This window comes from Puntigrus tetrazona, chromosome 18 (genome assembly GCF_018831695.1).
Source record: "Puntigrus tetrazona isolate hp1 chromosome 18, ASM1883169v1, whole genome shotgun sequence".
In the NCBI taxonomy this organism is placed as follows: Eukaryota; Metazoa; Chordata; class Actinopteri; order Cypriniformes; family Cyprinidae; genus Puntigrus; species Puntigrus tetrazona.
This window is the reverse complement of record NC_056716.1, coordinates 22,844,096-22,862,749: the sequence shown is the minus strand read 5'-3', so window position 1 is coordinate 22,862,749 and position 18,654 is coordinate 22,844,096. Positions and strand designations below refer to the sequence as shown.

At 36.8% G+C, this 18,654-nt stretch overlaps 2 protein-coding genes across 7 annotated transcripts in view; both read right to left on the bottom strand.

The window, feature by feature from the left end:
• fgd4a (FYVE, RhoGEF and PH domain containing 4a) overlaps window positions 1–12,824 on the bottom strand; it is a 39,575-nt gene extending 26,751 nt beyond the window's left edge. The window contains exon 1 of one of the 4 annotated variants that reach the window (XM_043263892.1): window positions 12,523–12,824. In XM_043263892.1, the coding sequence (XP_043119827.1) occupies window positions 12,523–12,640 (118 nt within the window). In that variant the 5' untranslated portion in view covers window positions 12,641–12,824. Of the gene's footprint in view, window positions 1–1,946; window positions 2,124–8,034; window positions 8,247–8,302; window positions 8,812–12,522 lie in introns of those variants that run through there. The other 3 variants (XM_043263895.1, XM_043263894.1, XM_043263896.1) reach the window with 3 other exon arrangements.
• Window positions 12,825–13,706: 882 nt separating this feature from the next.
• bicd1a (bicaudal D homolog 1a) overlaps window positions 13,707–18,654 on the bottom strand; it is a 31,687-nt gene continuing 26,739 nt past the window's right edge. Inside the window, exons 8-9 of one of the 3 annotated variants that reach the window (XM_043265061.1) lie at window positions 16,560–16,645; window positions 13,707–15,435 (exon numbers count right to left, since the gene is read on the bottom strand). In XM_043265061.1, coding sequence (XP_043120996.1) covers window positions 15,324–15,435; window positions 16,560–16,645 — 198 coding nt within the window. In that variant the 3' untranslated portion in view covers window positions 13,707–15,323. The remainder of the gene's footprint in view (window positions 15,436–16,559; window positions 16,646–18,654) is intronic. The other 2 variants (XM_043265062.1, XM_043265063.1) reach the window with 2 other exon arrangements.

Genomic DNA, 18,654 nt, shown 5'->3' with positions numbered 1-18,654 from the left:
GCATTAATGTCATTTGTTTCTCTCCCACGTGAAATAGCATTAATGAAAGCAACTGCAGACATCTGCTGTAAAAAGTCCTCTAAGTTTAGTCTGTGTGAACCAGAAGTTTGTGACAGACTTTACTTTTAAATTGTGACGTACTTCAGAGAGAAAAAGAATATTGAATGAGGATAATAGAGGGCATGGCTTGTTTTTTCAACTATAAATTGATTGGATGTAGTAAAGTAGGTGTTTCATTGAGAAATGTACAGTTGGAGGGGCATGGTTAAACTGATGTCATCAGAGAAGGCCTGTCGTTTTAACGCAGAGTAGCATTTTCAGATTTGGATTAAAAAATGTTTTGGTCTGGATTGACTTGCATGGATGAATTATTCCTCATAAAAATAGCAATGCGAACTAAAAAAACAAAAATAGACCATTTTGATTTCAAGCAGGCTTTAAGAGTGATCTCAATGATAACTGAGCACAGAACTACACTACACTGCAAAAAAAAAATTCCAAGGCAATCTGCTTGAGTTTTCTCAACTTAAGTTTGTATAAGTTTTCTAAGTTAAAAACTCAATCTGCTGAAGCTGATTGCCTTAAAACCTTTTTTTAGTTTTTTACAGTGTATGTAAGTACAGTTTATCTAATACAATTTTTTAAATGTTTTAAATTCCTTTTATTTATTTTTCAAAGATTATGCTCACACAGATTTATTTGATCAAAAATAATGAAAACTGTAATTTTGAAATATTAAATTATATCTAAAACATTTAGTTTAATACATTTTAAAATAAAATTTCTTGTGATGCAATGCTGACTTTTCAGCATCATTACTCCAGTCTTTAGTGTCCTTTAGAAATCATTATAATACACTGATTTGGCGTTCAAGAAACATTTTATTATTATGTTAGCGTTAAACTAAATTTTAAAAAAGTTAATTATATTTTATAGTAAAAAAAATACTATTAATGATTGAACACCAGTGATAACTGAAAATAACCAAATCAGCATTTTACAATGATTTCTGATGGATTATGTGACATTGACGACTGGAATAATGACTGCAAAAATCAGCTTTAACACCACAGGAGTAAATAACATTTCAAAATATATTAAAAAAGAAAATTGTATAATATTGCTGCATTTACTGTGTTTTTATCAAATAAATACAACCTTGATGAGCATTAGATGGCTTCTTCCAAATTCTACATTATTCCAAACTTAGAACTGCATAACACCAGTGTATTAGTAAAAGTTGTTTCTCTTTTTCCTCACCCTAGGTGTTTATAATTTATAACAAACACCTCGGACAAAGTTCATCCTTAAAAAGAGACACAGGGAGATTGACGTAAAGAGCTTAAACCGAGGGGCTAAATCAGTCTTGGCCGTCTGTGATGGTTTCTACATATGTGTTATTTAGCACATTAATGAGTCTTAACACTCTCCTGATCCTGTAAAGAGATACTTCTCTTCTTAATCTGATAGCTGTGCCGTGTTTGCAGGTGTCTGGATACCGATCACACGCGCCTATCACATACACACGCACAGAGATGAGGCGCTCCGACCCGTTTCCGCATCCATCTGTTTCTGCATCTGTGTCTGCGTTTGCACTAATGTGGCTGATTCACCCCAACATTGCTCATCGCTGTGACTCCAGCGCAAAAAAAATCTGATTCAAATATGTTATTGCTCCAGGTTTTACACGAAAGCACCGTCCAAACCCACCCACGTACGGACGCGCCGCTGCTTCTGTGTCTGCAGAGTTAAATATGCACCTCCCTAGACAACGTACCGCACATAAACATGCTTTAAATGCGCAAAACAACAGGTAAAAATCAACCCTAGTTAAAGCACTAAACCGTACAGTCTTCTGCAATACGCCTAAAGAGCTTCAAGAGCCACAGCCCTTCTCAAATGTGGTCAGCGCCGGTGATTATTACATGTGAAGAAACCCCACTGACCTGAGTCTTCGTCGGCTTGGAGACGGCAGATGAGTGTGTGTGTGTGTGTGTGTGAGATTTCCACTTCAGTTCAGTTCAGTTCCGTCGTCCTCATCCAGAGAATCACGCCAGACTGAACAGCCCTCTCATGAACCCTCCCTCTCTAGCAGTGCTGCCACACACTCTGCATCCTTCCTCTCTCTCTCTCTCTCTCTCTCTCTCTCTGTCTCTACACTTGCTTTACTGCTCCTCCTCCTCCTCCTCCTATTCACCCTCGCTTGCTTCCCCCGCACACTGTGTTTTCCGCTCAGCCTCTGTTTTTCTCTCCACCGAGGATAATCACATTCCAGAGGAGGGACGGCATATGGCAGGGAAACGCCACACGTTCTCGTCTGTCCGTTTTTATGTGCTAATGTGTGTGTGTTGCATGGACAATTACCCCTATTGTGTTGCTGGAAGGGTGGGCCAACAAATAGGGGATAGTGGGGGGTGGGGGAGGAAGGGGTGTGGTGTGGCTCAAAAGAAAAAACTAGAAAAATATTGACGAGTGGGAATGATATTTGGAGAATGCCAGCTTTTCTCCTCTGATTGGTCGGGTCACTGGAGCCCATGTATCGCTGTAATTCAGCGGCGGGGCGAAAATGAGGCTGATGCTATTGGAGGGCACGCACCGGTCATGTGACGAAAGGAAAGGGCCACATGGGAGACTGAGGAGGAATACAGATGAGTCAGTGATTTGTGGGGGAAGGGAAGGGGAGGATGGCACTGTCACCACCTACAATATTCTCACACTTTTGGATGATGAAACAAAGCCAGTAGGGAAAAACTGTGTGGTAATAATAATAATAATGGTGTTTTTGGATTGGGTATTTTGGAATTGGTATTCATGACATAGGCCTACCAGGTGAAGCTGTATGAATATGGTCATCATTTACTATCATGATACACACATTATATATATATATTATTATGTTACTATGGCCACAGTACATTGCATAAGGGATCTCCACTCCTTGCAGATATCGAAAGTTAAATAGAAATAAAATAGACACATTATATATATATATATATATATATATATATATATATATATATATATATATATATATATATATATATATATATTAAACAACTAATTAAATATTTTAAATATTCTTTTATATTGCAATAATTTCATATTCAATCTTTAAATTAATGTACAAAAAACAAAGACATAACATTGTTTAATATTTGTATAAAGGCATCTTTTTTTGTGACTGACGGCTAGCATCACTGATGTTTTCCCCTAATAGCCATTTAATTATTGATTAGCCATTCAACATTACAAGGCTATCAATTTTAACATTTAAAATAACTTCTAGTTTAAGTGAGTTTAAAACAATCTTCACCTAAAACCATTGTAATACCAATACAGATTTCTCTATAAAACTTAAAATGAAAGTTATCAGACACGTTCTAAATTAAATAAAATTAAATTAAAGCTATAAAAAGCAATTTTTCACCCTTTTTTCTTTGTCCGCTGATTAACAGAAATCCCAAAAGCTGGTCAATCTAGGTTATTTGGACTGTTATTTCATTTAGAGCTGCAGCTGCTGAATATAATGTGATTCCGGCACAAATCTCATTTACTTTCAACTCTATTTTACCTTTTCTGACTCACTTCAGGTCTTAAAGTCTATTAATGAGCTGACGAGTTAAATCAGGTGTGTTAGATAAGCGAGACAGCGCTGGGCTGCTCCAGGACAGATTTAAAAAAAAAACAAACATTTCAGAGACATGTTTTTAAATGTGAAGATTTTAAAGTGAGTTTTAAGGCACCTTTAATCGTCTTTTTGGTAGCTTTTGGGAACTAACCGATTTGTTTGGATTCAGAAGACTATACTGTATATGCTCCCTACAATCCTGAGTCCGTTTGAATAAACCTCATGTAAAGTACTTCCCGATTTTCACATTTACAGAAAATCAGATCGGCAAAAAGGAAACTAAAATAAGTCTAAAAATTGCTAGCCACATTTTTTCCACTTCTCATTTAGACAGTTTTTGAATTTGCTTTGTTATTCATTCTGGTTTCTGATTGTTAAGGCCAGCCTAATAGCCGGAGGTGACAGCGTCATACTGAATTCCCAACATGCCTTCAAATGTACAGGCGCACAATCGCACTTCAACAACTGACTATAAGCTTCATAATTGTTTCTGTCATATGCCTCAGTGTGATGACCCTTGTGCTAATACGACCAGTCAGGCTAAATACTCCTGACCTCTTTTCACACACTTCTTCTTGTAGTCCCTTTCTGTTTTCAGTCATTAGTTTCAGGACTTCTCACTCCTCACACGCAAATGATCGCCACCCTTCTTGCCCTTTGACAACTACACTTTATTAAGATCACATCACGGCAAACACACACATTTCCCACCCCCCCACTCCCAGCTCCCTGACGCTTCTGCCCTTATCTCCTCCTTCCATCAATACATGTTCAGTGCTCTCCTCCCCCTTACATGACTTGCAAATGAAGCCCCAGGCCATGTCTTTTACACTGCCATTATTCCCTATACATGCTTATTAATGATCCTTTGACAAACTGCTCTCATAGTCATCAATCCATTAATCGTCCATCTCATCTAGCGTGTTCATAATATTGATACAGACAGGAAATGACTCAGGTCGCTGAGTTTAGTCACTGAATCTGTAAACCGTACTGTACAGATTTAAAGAGGGCGAGTGTGGGTGTTTGCTATTATATTTGAGGAAAAAAAAAAAAACCTTCTTGTACTTGTTATAAACTCACAGCACCACCAAAATACCATCCCAGCATGCATAACAACACAAACAAGCTAGTTAAGATTTCCTGTCAGGCAGCTTTGTGTGGGTGTGAGTCCTGAAAGCAGACGAAAATGTTCCTCATCGCTGTCCAGCTTGGCTCAGTTAATATCAATATAGTCATTTGAAGGGAAAACAGAGCTGACACTCGCTTTCATATTTTAAGAAACAGGGTAATTAATACTCTAATCTCATTTGTGCTAGTCACACACACACACACACACACACACACATACACAATGGCCTTTGTGGTTTATGATGAATCTCGATAGGTGTAATGGTTTTTATACTGGTGTATGCTACACCAACCCTACACCTAAATCTATCCCTTAACAGGAAACTATGTATTTTTAGATTTTCAACACCATTTAAGCCTTTTGAATTACAAGGACATCGGCTGTGTCCTTATCAACCACCTTCAAATTGTAATTGTCATACCCATATCATGAAACCATTGCCAACCCCAAACACACACACACACACACACACACACACACACACGCTCAATATACTACCCACTTTGAGAAAAAGTAGCCTGCACGGACAAAGCAGCACATACTTGTCACTTATTTTGGGCACTGTTTTGTGAAGCATTCTTTTATAATGACTAAGTGAATAGCAGTGAGTTACTGAAGACTTCACATGCTTCTGTACGTGAATGTCAACCCACCACTGCCTCCTGCTGGACAATCAGGCTTGTTTGTTTATTATCAAATGTAAGTATTAATGAACGAAAGTAATAAGCATTATGAAAATGCATGAGCTGTGTCTATGCATATAAAGAATGATAATAAGTGAAAAAATACGTAGGCAGAAAAGGGAATAAAATATAAGGAAAACGCCTGAAAGAGACCGAGGTTGAGGTTGGGTGTCAGCATGGATCAGGAACTATGAAGGGAAGGCGTATGGAAAGGATGTGATGTTATTGTTCGGGTGCACGAAAGCATTTAATAACAAGTTTTTCAAAAGCAGAGCGCAGCCCTCCCTCCAGCAAAACATTTGCATTTGTGGTTGACCGCACGTTTAAAAGCATTCTAATCACCCGCTGAACAACTGTGACAGTGTTAACAGAGCATACTGACCATCAAGCCTTGAATCCAAAGACTAAGCCTTGCCAAGCCACTCAACAGGTCGATTTATTATTTCATTCAAAGCTAAAAGGTAGTTAAAAATGAGGATTGATATGACTAGAAATGTCAAAAAGTGTTCAGTGATTTTTTTTTTTTTTTTTACAAATTGCAAAATATTTAAATACTAATAAATATAGAAAGTCTCTATTTACATTTATTCACAATGGTGGATAGAGTGGTGGATCTGATTTAAAGGAATAATTGCCAGGAAATTAACATTTTCTTGAAAGTTACTCCTTCTCAGGCCATCCAAGATGTAGATGAGTTTGCTTTTTTATTGGAACAGATTTGTTAAAACGTTAATCGATTCTATTAATTAAAAGCTTATTAACTGTTCCTCTGCAGTGAATGGGCGCCGTCAGCAAGAGAGTCCAAACAGATGATAAAACCATAACAATAATTCACAAGTAATCCATGTGACTTCAGTCCATCCGTGTGTTTGTAAGAAACAAATCCATTATAAAAAGGCTTTTAACTTCAAACTATTGCTTCCGGCTAAAATACACAGTCCACAATATTACTTTCTTCAGTACTGATGAAGAAACAAATTCATTCAGAAAAATAAATAAACAAACACTTTAACGGTTTCTTCCTTCCTAACAGATTAGAGAGAGAAAAAATAAACTGTGGTTCATTAAATAGGCCATGACCAGTCCGTCACTGTCCGACCTGTACTTCCAGTTGGAGGACTCATGAATGTTGGTTCTCAGATCTCAAGAGATTTTCTTCTGATTTTCTTCTGACTGGGCTGGTAACTGATTTTGGGCACAAACCTCATACGATCAGTCTAACATACAGTATATGCCACCATCCTACAATTATGCGAAGGAATATTAGTCCTGCAAATTTAAGTCTGTGCTATGCTGGTACTGGTAGTTATACAGTTATTATAAACAAGGCAGTAGTGCATTCATAAACACTTTAAGAGTGATGTTTATGTAGGCCGCATAAACATCTGCGAGAGGTTTCCACTTGATAAAGTTGTTGAGGACACTAAAGTCTAACAACTACATAAACACCCTCGTTCCTACTTTGTACAAACCTACCATAGTTTATTATTGCGCACATAGTGAGAAGTCTTGTCTATAATATGGCTGAAAAAATAAACCAGACAGCTGATGTCCGGGCCCCCAGCCAGCAATAAGTCAATGGAGGTTTAGATTAGTGAAAATAAGCTTAAGAGTTAGTTTAGGGGGTGGGACGAAACAGGGTGTAAGAGAGAGAGAATGGTGTGTCTGCATTAGCCCTGAAACAGCTGCATGCATTTCAAACCAGCTAACGGACGACAGCTCGGATTACTGTGTAACTATTAAGAAACACCGATGAACCCATTTGTTGCGTGCAATACTCATCTCACAATTGCATGGCCAGAAATTCCCATATCAACTGTATGTACACTCCTAAAGTCAACATGAAGCCTGAGTTATTAAAATACACTCTTGTTATGAACAGATTATCAGAGAATGTTATATTAAAGAAAAATGCTTGTTTCGGTAATACTGTTTTTAAAATGTATTAACCTTTTCTGATGGTTAACCCTTTAACTCCAACCATTCTCACAGTCCAATAAATTGCCAATCAATCTTTCTTTATATTTCACTTTATATCCTGATTCACTTAAAAATATGAATTCAAATGAATAGTAAAATAAATTTCATGTTGATTTAAATCCTTAAATTCTTCATAATTTTACACATTTCTGTTTACACATTTCTATCCTGCTTTTTTTGTTCACAAACCTTCTGTGATAGGCAGTTATATCATTTTAACCCACCTTTACCGATAGTAAACTTCTCAAGACAGGTGGCACACTTTCTTTACACGTACCAATTTAAAAAGATAGTTCACCTAAAAATAGATGATTTTTATGGCATTCAATCCCTGCGTGACTTTCTTTCTTCTGCAGAAGACAAAAGAAGACATTCTGAAGAATATCTAAGCGTTTCATTTCAACAATAAAAAAAACAGTGAGGTCCAAAACAATGTAAGAAGAAGGAGAATCAACAACAAATGCTTCGTGGCATTTTGAAACACGATGAGGAGCAAATAAATGACAGTGTTACATTTTTGGTGAACTTTCCCTTTAAGACAGATCCCCTAAATATAACATCAAGCTAAGCTGACAACCAACTCATGAACAATTACTGAAACTGAATATTACCTTTAGCTGGCCAAAACCAATACTTTCGACGGTGCTTCATTTTTCTCAATCCATTCCCCATGATATGCGTTTTTTTGTGATTAAAGGAATGCAGCTTTCCTATTCATCGACAGATTCATTTTTAGATCTCAACCGGGTGAGATCCGTTCAACAGCCTCTGCTCCATTCTCTCACAACCAAGAGCTACTTTCTTTTCAAGAGTCACTGCGAATCTTCTCATTGCTGGCATGTTGGAGCTCATTAAAGCGAGAACAGTTGGATCACCTACCGGAGGCAGTGCGGTGGAGGAGAGCTTTCCTGAGGCCAGAGCCCAGACAATCCATCACTGTCCATCAGCGAGACTTTACAACACTGAGAAAATAAGTTAAAGACGCTGATAGAAGCACAGGGAAGAATCCAGGGGTTCCACAAAAGGACTGACTGAGAAAGCAGGGGGAGAAAGTGAAGTCAGGCTTCCTGTGGATGAAGAATGGACAAAAATATCCAGTGTACGGCCACTTCCTCTCTCGTTCCCTCTCGAGCTCACCTCTAAAAAGCAGTCCAAATGTTTCCCTAATGCAAAACGAAAAAAATCGTTTTGCTTAAAAGACAGAAATCCATATATCCTGTTATAATTCCATGTTTTTTGGCGTTTCTATGTCACGGAAGTTAATTGGAGAAATATTTGTTTTATGTTGCCATTAAATCTCGAATCCAGCAAGGCTGTAGGTGGTTGAATAAGGCTTCTGATGCAGAAAGTGTCCAGAAATGAGTCTGTTTTAGGCATGATGTTCGAACTACAGGATTGCCCCGTTCCTCCAGCCTGGGAGGGGGGATTTTAGACAAAAAAAAAAAAAGAAATCAGGAAACTCCGGCCCTTTGCAGTGTTTGCTAAGGAGCTGAGTTGATCAAGAGGAAAGGGGCATGGGCAGGACTGGCCTGGGTGGAGAAGTGCGTTACGTAATGCTCCATTACTATTACTGCCACGATAATTCTCATAGGTAAACATAGCAGAGATCTGACCCGCAGACTAAAGTCAACTAAGGGTGAAATCAAGTCTCTATAGTCAGGTAGACAAGTGAAACGAAGGAAATTAAAGAGTATACATTATGTTTTTAATAATCCTACACCCTTTATGCTCCAGATTTCTCATCACCACACCTAGACTGTTTTAAAGCCCGTTACTAACCTGCTGTATATGACTAACACAAGACTATGCAACACCCGTCTGCAGTGCATTGTGTTCTTCACAATAAGCAAGATAGGAATTCACCTTCCCGTCATCAGAACCTGAGCAGAAATTTTCCCTCTCTGACAGGAAGTGCGTCATTTCACATTGACCTTGCCCACAGGACATTCTCATGCATGTAAACAAACCATAAACCCTTAACCCATTTACATGGGAAATGTGGAGTTTTTTCTAATTTTGTCTACTTTTTTTTGCGCGGCCGAGATCAGGTAAGTGCTAAGTAAATGACCTTAAACGAACTATTAAATTAAAGTATTTATCTCTATACACTGCAGTTCAGTAGTGCAGTATATTTAGTAGCCATTAATCCAGTATTCAGTTCCACATATCCCTTCATCAGACATCGACACACACGGCAGAAGTTACACTTAAGCTACATTAAAAGTCTTTAATGTGTCAATTTAGGAATAACATCAGAAATCTCCATGGGCCTCTAAAGTGGTTGCTAATCCAAATTTGGTGCAATACTGCCATCTTCTGGATATTTCTACATGTACAGTATATCTGCCTTGAAAAAGCCTGTTAGTCTTACATACCTAAAGTTAATGTCAATTCCGTGCTGATAGGACTAATTATTTTAGACTGGATTCTAGTGTCATAGCTGAAATTATACCTCATTTCCTCTGAGTGGATCACAGTGTCCTCAAATATTTACTAAAGGATAACGGAGGGTGTGTATCATGAGTTATTTATAGCCCCTCTCTCTCATATCACAAACTACATGCCTGCTAGTGCAGAATACACCAATCACAAGCAAGTAAAGCCTGATAAACTCCGATGATGCTACAATACCAGGTCTGTCTCACCTGACTTCAGTGTCACAGAGGAAGCGTGAGATTCAGTGAAGCACCTCGGGAAAATTAATAGTTAACTTTAATAACAGAACACACTTATGTTAGTGCACTCCAAAAATAGTTCTGGTATTCAAATCCCCAGATGTTTGAAGAGAAATCTGAAGAGAAAAACATTTCTCTCTATGATCATTTCTTCAGATTAAGCTGGGTTCTTCCTTCTCAGTATTGTTTTGAATCATTGCTACATTATATTTATCACGTTTATCATTTTGAGACATTCAAAGAATAAGTACCTTTGATTCTTAAATCTTATCCTAAACCTTCATGTCAAAATAAATGTTGATTTCTTGACATTTTTTCCTTCTCTCTTCTAGAAAAACAGAAATAAAAATGAAACTAAAAGTAAACGATTTCCAGTTAAAAAGGTGGAAGATTAAAATTTTCCACAACTGTGGAAAGTTTTACATCACAGCCATCAGAAACAGATCAAAATCTGCACAATATTACAACATAACGTGAAATTCCTTGGAGCCTTTTTTTTCAGGTGTGGTAAAGCAGACAAAGACAAAAAATAGGCAGAAGACACATATTGAAAAAGAAACCAAATAAATAAATACAATATATATATATATATATATATATATATATATATATATATATATATATATATATATATATATATATGTAGAGAGACTAAATGTTCATCAAATAAATTTACAAAAATGATTTTATACATAGAAAGAATGTCACATTTATATTAGTACTGGGCTTTTTTTACACATAACGTGTGTGTGTACTGTGTATATTTATTATGTAAATAAACACACACATGCACATATATATTTAACAAAATGTTATGTATTTAAATATATTTATATAAACATAAATTGAAATAAATAAATGATTAAATATAATATGAATATAAATATGTACAAGTAAATATTTGTAAAATATATAAAGTATATACGTAATGTATGTGTGTGTGTGTTTATATATATGTATAATAAATATACAGATTACAAACACATGTATTATGTACACAAAACCTGTTATTTCGGATGCAATAAAATTACTACCCAGGACTAATATAATATAGGTCTACCTGTGTGTGTGTGTGTGTGTGTGTGTGTGTGTGTGTGTGTGAGATTATCAGTCTAATAGCCTTTAATACATTATAAATTGTCTGGTAAATTTGGACATACTTCATTCGATTTTGTATTTTTGCATTGCTCTGCGATTCAGAAAACAATTGATTGAACAAATCTCTCGACAGAGCAATGTTTTAAGCGTAAAAAAATCCAGCTGCTAATTTCCATGCCCAGAGAAATCAACAACAATGTGAATTCCTCAAACTCGTTCTGATTCACCGAACAGCAGCCAAAGTAGAACCTCTTTTGACCAGAGCCGGCATTTAGGTCAAAAAACTGCTTTATAGAGAAAATAAACGCTTTTTGGTTAAACAGTAAAGACAATCTAACCAAACCTGAAATCTAAACTCAGTCGCTATGCAGTTATGCAAAGAACCTCCATGTTTTGCTGTCACTGAAAGGCAAAATCTGCAATGGCATTCACCCAGTCACAGACACCCTGGACTCTATGGCACCAGTTGACTTTTACATAAGTGTCTTTGTTGTGCCATGCCGAGTTGTCTTTCTGGTATAGGCTGCGATTCCTTAAGGCATGCTGTCTCAACGGAACTGAAATATCTAATGGTGCTCCTGCACATTCCTTATCCTGAAACTACAGAATTATGCAGGCCGGTTCATACTGAGTCAGAGATGAGACATGTCACTATTGCAAACACTACAGTATAGCACGACTCGTTGGGACTTGTTCCTGAGCTTTCAGTACAAACACTGCTTTCTTCACATGCAGGAGGAAAATGGAGTCCGGCATGTATTCCCATGTTTTCCAAATCTCTTGTGTGCAGTCAGAGATTAAGGCAACCCAGGAGGAAGAGCTTGAGCATGAAAAGATTGTCTGAGCTGGTTTTATATTACAAGTAGGAAATAAAAAAACCATCAGGATCAGGACCAAACTCTTTTCTCTCTCTCTCTCTCTGTCTCTCTCTCTCTCTCTCTCTCTCCAAAAGGTCCTTTTAACCTCCTCCATAACTTTAGTTTTGTTTGTTTACGCATCACACAGGCTATATGTGTTTATCAGAATGGCAAATACATTCATCAAATAATAATAAAACTAATCAAATATGCAAATATTTTGCAGTTTAAACAATGGGTTCGAGGTTTGACTTTATAGTTTATACTGTATCGTAAAAGAGATATGCGTCAATCGATAGAGATATTGTAACATTTACAAAACTATGTTCTTTGAATAGCGTAGAAGCACTCAGAAGTTGGACGGAGAACATTATCCATGAAACAAACGCATCCAGCGTTTTGGACGTTCAGCGTGAGGAGGATAAGCCCATAAGCGGACTATCCGCTCTCACCTGACCGCTTCACTCACCTGAGGACCCCGGGCATTCCTCCGCCGGCGAACCCGCTGCCGCTTGCTTCGGCTTTGACTTCCTCCGGATAGCGTTTCTCCTCAGTTCACTCATGTTTTCATTAATTCGTTCCAACATTTAAAAGACCTGATATACGAATGTAATCCTTTATACGTAAATAACGGGTGTTTTACGTTCACGCAGCATTTCTCGTCACGCGTCTGCAGGCGTAAGAACCGTGTAGTGTTGCGCAAAAGTGAATCGAAACGCTTGGGTTTAGTGTTTTTTGCTCCGAATCTTTGGCTCTTACAGTAGTACGCCGTTCTGAGCCAGTCGTTATCGCTTTATCCGCTCATATCACCGCCCTCTAAGAGCTCTGATAGCACGATTGGTCAAGTCATTTCCTCTGGCCTCCTACTGTATTCTGATTCACCGACCTCAAAACATTAGTTTGCGGGGTTATTGATTCATCTCAGTGAGTCGAATCGCTCGAATCCGTTGACCTAAACTGTTTAGTCAATGAAATTAGAGACTCCTTGCCAAGGGATTATCTGCATTGAAGAACTGTAACTATACAGAAACTATCAAAGGTTGTGTAATAAAATAACTAAATTAATTTTAAAAATTAATAGGGCTAGCCATTTTCACTATGTTCTGATCTACTTTATTTTGACTTGAAAATACTATTTGTGATCCAATTAACTGTTGCATAATGTTAGGCTATTTGGGATTATCTTTATTGAACAACCGTACTGTAACTAGACAAAATCGCAACAAGCACAAGTTATGAAATAAATAATGCATAATAATAATAAATTAAATTATATCATATTAATATAACAATAATATTAAGAGAATTCAATTTCCTGTGCTGTCCTACTGGTTTTGATTCACTTAAGTGAGTCGAATCTTTTGAACCTGTTCATCTAAATACCTCTTAGCCAATCAAATTAGAGGAACGGAACTAACGGTTGAATAAAGTTGATTGGGATTATTATCATTATCATGATTAAAAATGCGGGCAACAAAATTACAATAAATTCTTAAAAAAAAAATAAAGACAATAAATAAATAAAAATATGTGTTTTATTTATTGAACTAGACCAAATTGCAAACAATGTGAATTAATATATAACACAGTGTGCACACACACACACACACACAAAAACATTTTCTCTCAAAAAAATCACGACAGGTCTCAACAAACCTTTTTTTAACTTTTATTTCACAAAAAAGTATGTGGCTTATGACTGTTATACACATAAAAATATCCTGCGGCAAGATCATGCTTTCACCAGTACACACCATGTGATGTTGTGGGTGTTTAGTAAATTTCACTTCAGAGGCAACAAATATACCACAATGTGTAGTTAATAAAACTGAAACTGCTCATGTCTCATTGAAAATACTCAATAAGAAATGAATATAGTCAAAAAATGCCAAATGAATGGGTTAAACTGAACAGAAACTGAGAACTGGGACCTTAAAGAGATTGTGAATGCAACCATTGATCTTATATCCTTCTTTGCATGTCATTAAACAGACTGAGCTTTGTTCTGCTTCCACAATGAATACAGTTATGCATTGAGAAGAGTCTGATGGATTCTTCGTCTAGACCCATCAACGACCTTTCAGTCAATCAGTGAAACTGAGAAAAAGAGAAAATGTGTTTTTGTGGTTTGCTGCCGTATAAAAACAACGGCATCTAATATTTCTCCTCGCCCTGCTGGTACAAATCACGGCGCGATTGGAGGACAGATGACCTAATGACATGAAAACCATCCTGTGCCTGTTTCAAAATGCATAGATGAATAAGTTTGTGCTTTATACGGGGCAAAGGTCAGATATGACTTAAATATAAAGTTAAAATGAAATCGAGAGATTCTGTAGTGCATGTGGGGTACAGTAAATAGGGCTTGTGTGCTGTTTTTGGAGCAGATCTGAGAATAACAAACCCATGTTCAAATTTAGCAGCGCGCTGGGATCAAGCCTCACTCAAGCTCTAAATCTACTCCCTCTAACATGATTTTTTGCCCTACTAGGACTACATGTCCACTCAGTCCTCAGACTTATCTGACATCATTTCGGCATTAAAAAAGAGAATTCAGGTATAAAATATAATCTTTATGCATTGCAATAAACTGTTAAAAAAAGGACAAAGAAACAAATTCCACGTGCAATGACGTTAGAGAAGCTGAGATTTGCAAAACTCAACCGTAGCATCAGTGTAACGCAAACATCACCTCGGGAGCTTGAAGGTCAAAATCAAAGTCACTCAAATGTTATGCTGAAAATTGTTTCTACTTATTGAAAATGATTTGTACACGTCTCTTAATAATCCATTTGCCCCTCTTCAGCTTTCTATCATGTCACACTTTTTTCCAAATTATTAGTTTTTACTGATAGAAAGTCACCTTACACCAAAATACTACTCCTGGGTTGATGTAATACTAATTTTGTGGCAATTTTTAGGAAAAACTGCATTCATATCAAAAATCATATTTGTATTAAAATAATCAGACACAACACACGTCATATTTTAAAAATAAACAAACAAAACACAAATAAATAAAGTAATAAATAGATCAATAAATATGAATACATCAGTCCAATTCTATTTGCTCTCATCTCACTCAGAATGATAATTAGTGCATTCACAATAGGCATCACTGAATCATTTATCCAATTTCTGTAACCGGGCGGGAAATTAGGGTGGGTCCTTCGTATAGAGAGGAGCGTCTGATTGGCTGGAGGTCGTGATTGACTGATGTGCCCCGTCTCTGTGAGGACTGGTCACTGTTAAGAGTCCAACGACAGGAGGCTAAGGGCCAAAAAGATGAGAATGATGGGCCAGACAGTTGAAAGGATCACATGGAAGTCTGGAGTTGGCCGCAGTCATCTGGTCCTCTTGAAGAGCTAACAACACTTTAGGACTACCGAGAGACAACAGACACAACCAGAAGGGAGAGAAAACAGAAACAGAGGCCATGAGTAGGTGCATAATGAAATCGCCATATCCTGTTTCCTACTACACTGGAGCGAAAAAAAAAAAAAACACAATTCACTAATTCAGACATAAGCGGTCACAACTCACTCTTGACAGACACACAGAGGCACATGCAAAAGCAACTAGCTTTTAAGAGGCGAAGTCGTGTGGGACAAAGGGAATGTTGTCCATAATTGACAATTTGGGATGAGAGGGGGATGAAAGGATGCTGGGCATTTCAGTTTTATTTCTGCATACCTTACCGGTGGAATTGTTTGGAACAAATGCAATTTTTAAAGGCTTTTAAAACTGCTTTTATTTGATAAAAAAACTGTATAAACAATAGTATTACAAAATATTATTCAAACTGATTTAATATATTTTAAAATATAATTTACATGCAGATTTTTTAGCGGCTTTTATATCATCCATCTGTGTCACATGATCTTGAAATTACTCTATTATGCTGATTTGGTGCTTTAGAAACATTTCGTATTAATAAGAATATTAAAAACATTAAGAATTTTGTGGATACCATGATACATGGTATGTAGGATATAAAACAAAAAAAAAAGGAAAATAAATGAATACTTTAATTCGGAAAAGACATGTTGAACTGTTTAAAAGCGACCCATTTTAAATGTTACAAAATATTTATATTTCACATAAAAGCTGCAAAAAATGCTAAATAACTGACCCAGTAATAATTTTACCAAATCAGATTTCCGAAGAATCACGTGACACTGAAGAATGGAATATATTTTAAAATATATTCACATAAATAAAAAGTTATTTTAAATTAAAATCTTTTTTCACTACTACTACTACTACTTCTGTTTTTACTGGATTTTTGAATAAATAAATGCTGCATTGGTGAAACCTTATTTAAACACATAAAAAAACCCCACTCTGGTATTGTACATCAATAGTGCTGTAAACACGCGAGTAAGTGTGCGGCTGTTGTTAACGATACTTGTGAATGTGTGACCCTACGTGTGACATTTTTGTTAGAAAAAATAGAGTGGAAAAAAAGAAGCAGTAGAGCGTGAGTTCCCCCGAAGGACGCGTTACCTGTGGACCGTGGATGCCCTCCCGCGCCTCAGTTGTGGGGAGGTTGGCGGTACTGAGGCAGCAGGCTGCTGACAATCTAAGAGAGACTGATAAATTAGACAGATATACAGAGGTGTGACAGTCAGGGTTAGTGACACAAACACAGACAGAGACGAGAAACGAGCTCGCCGGAAATGACTGCAGTGGGCTGACTAGGGTGTGATTCTGTGTGCTAATCTCACGCAGGATCACACTCGAAATGAATAAATAGAGCACGTGGAATGAGAGAAAAATGATTGCGAACGGTCGGCTGCATATATTTGTGAAGGAAGGAAAGCAAGATGGTTTGTTAAACAGAGATACCACTACTGATTAAAAATTTGGGACCGGCGAGTATGTTTTTGAAATGCTTATCAAGACTGCATTTATGTGATCAAAATGCAGTAATATTGTGAAATATTATTACAACTGAAATTAAAAACCTGTTTTATGTTTATTTTTTAGCATCATTACTTCCTTCTAAAATGCTGCTTTGGTGCTCTAGACACATTTTTCATTTCAACATTATTATTATTGGTTGCACCGCTTAATATTCCTTATAATAATTTGTCATTTTAATAAAAAAGGTTCATATTCAACAGCATTTATTTACAGTCATTTTGGTCGATTTGGTCCATCTTTTTGAGCTCAGACTTTTAACCAGTAGTGCATGTGTCAGGCACAAATGATATGCAGTGTTGCTGCTTTGTTAATGAGAGCGTGCAAACACAAACACTTACACGAGACAAAATGTAACATTTAAAACGTTACGCTTGATGCTGTTTAGCAAAGAGCACGTATGCACGTGACATTTTAATAACAAGATTTTTCATTTTATTTTGTGATGCTGGGGTGTCGTTGGAGGTTATTTGGTTTGTTGCTATATTCAGCCGATCAATGTGTTTTTTTGGTTGTACTGGGTGCTTGGTTGCATAAAAGCATTAGTGGCCTAACTATTTTTATATTGTAAACAATCATACCTACAGCGCTTAGGTCAAAAGTGATATTTTATTTTAGAAATGCAATTTTATTTTAATCAGAAAGAAACTACCGCTGTGTGATGTATTTTGATCACCATGGGCAAAACAGCATTTGACATATTCGCTAATAAGTATGAAATGTGGAAAAACACTGACACCTACAGGCAGAAAGCTCTTTTATGGACATCAACGTCAATAATTATTAAAGAGAGGGTTTTTTAGGATCCTAGGTACTGTCACTATTGTAAAAAAAACGAACAAAAAACCCCCGCTGATTTCAAAAAGGTCAGAAACTATAACAGTGTTACACACGTGATGCCTTTATTTGACACACATTATGGAATAACACTGTTTAAATGAAGTTATTCTCAATTTTGTTAAAGCCTTCCCTACAAATTGGGGAAAAATTGGTCAAGTGTTATTTTATACCTTAATGCTGGGCCCTGGTGACACCGGTGAAGCGGATCAGACTGGTTTCCATTACACTGCAGTAGAACTCCATGATTTACAAATGTTTTCACGTCGTACACACGACACACGTCTTTGAACAAGGCACAGGAAACAGCGTTATTGCAAAGCTGAACTCGTCCTGAAATCTCTGATTAGAAAAAACACCCCTCTCAGTACTAGAGGCTCGTCTATGCACGTAAAGTAACCGCTGTCTATCATCAGATCTGTATGAACTGCATCTCTGTACGGCCTTCAACTGCTGACCTTGTCAAATGCTTTTTGGCCCACAGCTCCTCAGATGAATGCCATTCTACAAAACAAGTGCCTTTCTTGTATTAAATACTGTACAGATTATATATAGACATTATATATTTTATATATGCTTAAAAAAGATGTTAATCCTCCTGCTGGCAAACTTTTGCTTGAGGAACTAAACTAGAATGTTTTAAAAGGCAACATTGGATGATATCAAAAAGATCTGGCACCCTTTCTTCTGATACCACAAGAGGAATTCTATTCCTTAATGCAATTTAAAGGTTAACTTCACTTAAGTTAAAGATTGTTTTGAATGTCACTGTGTTGTATATTAATAGGCTGGAAAGGGCTATTAAAGACAAACAAACAAACAAAACGTGTACATTTTGGGG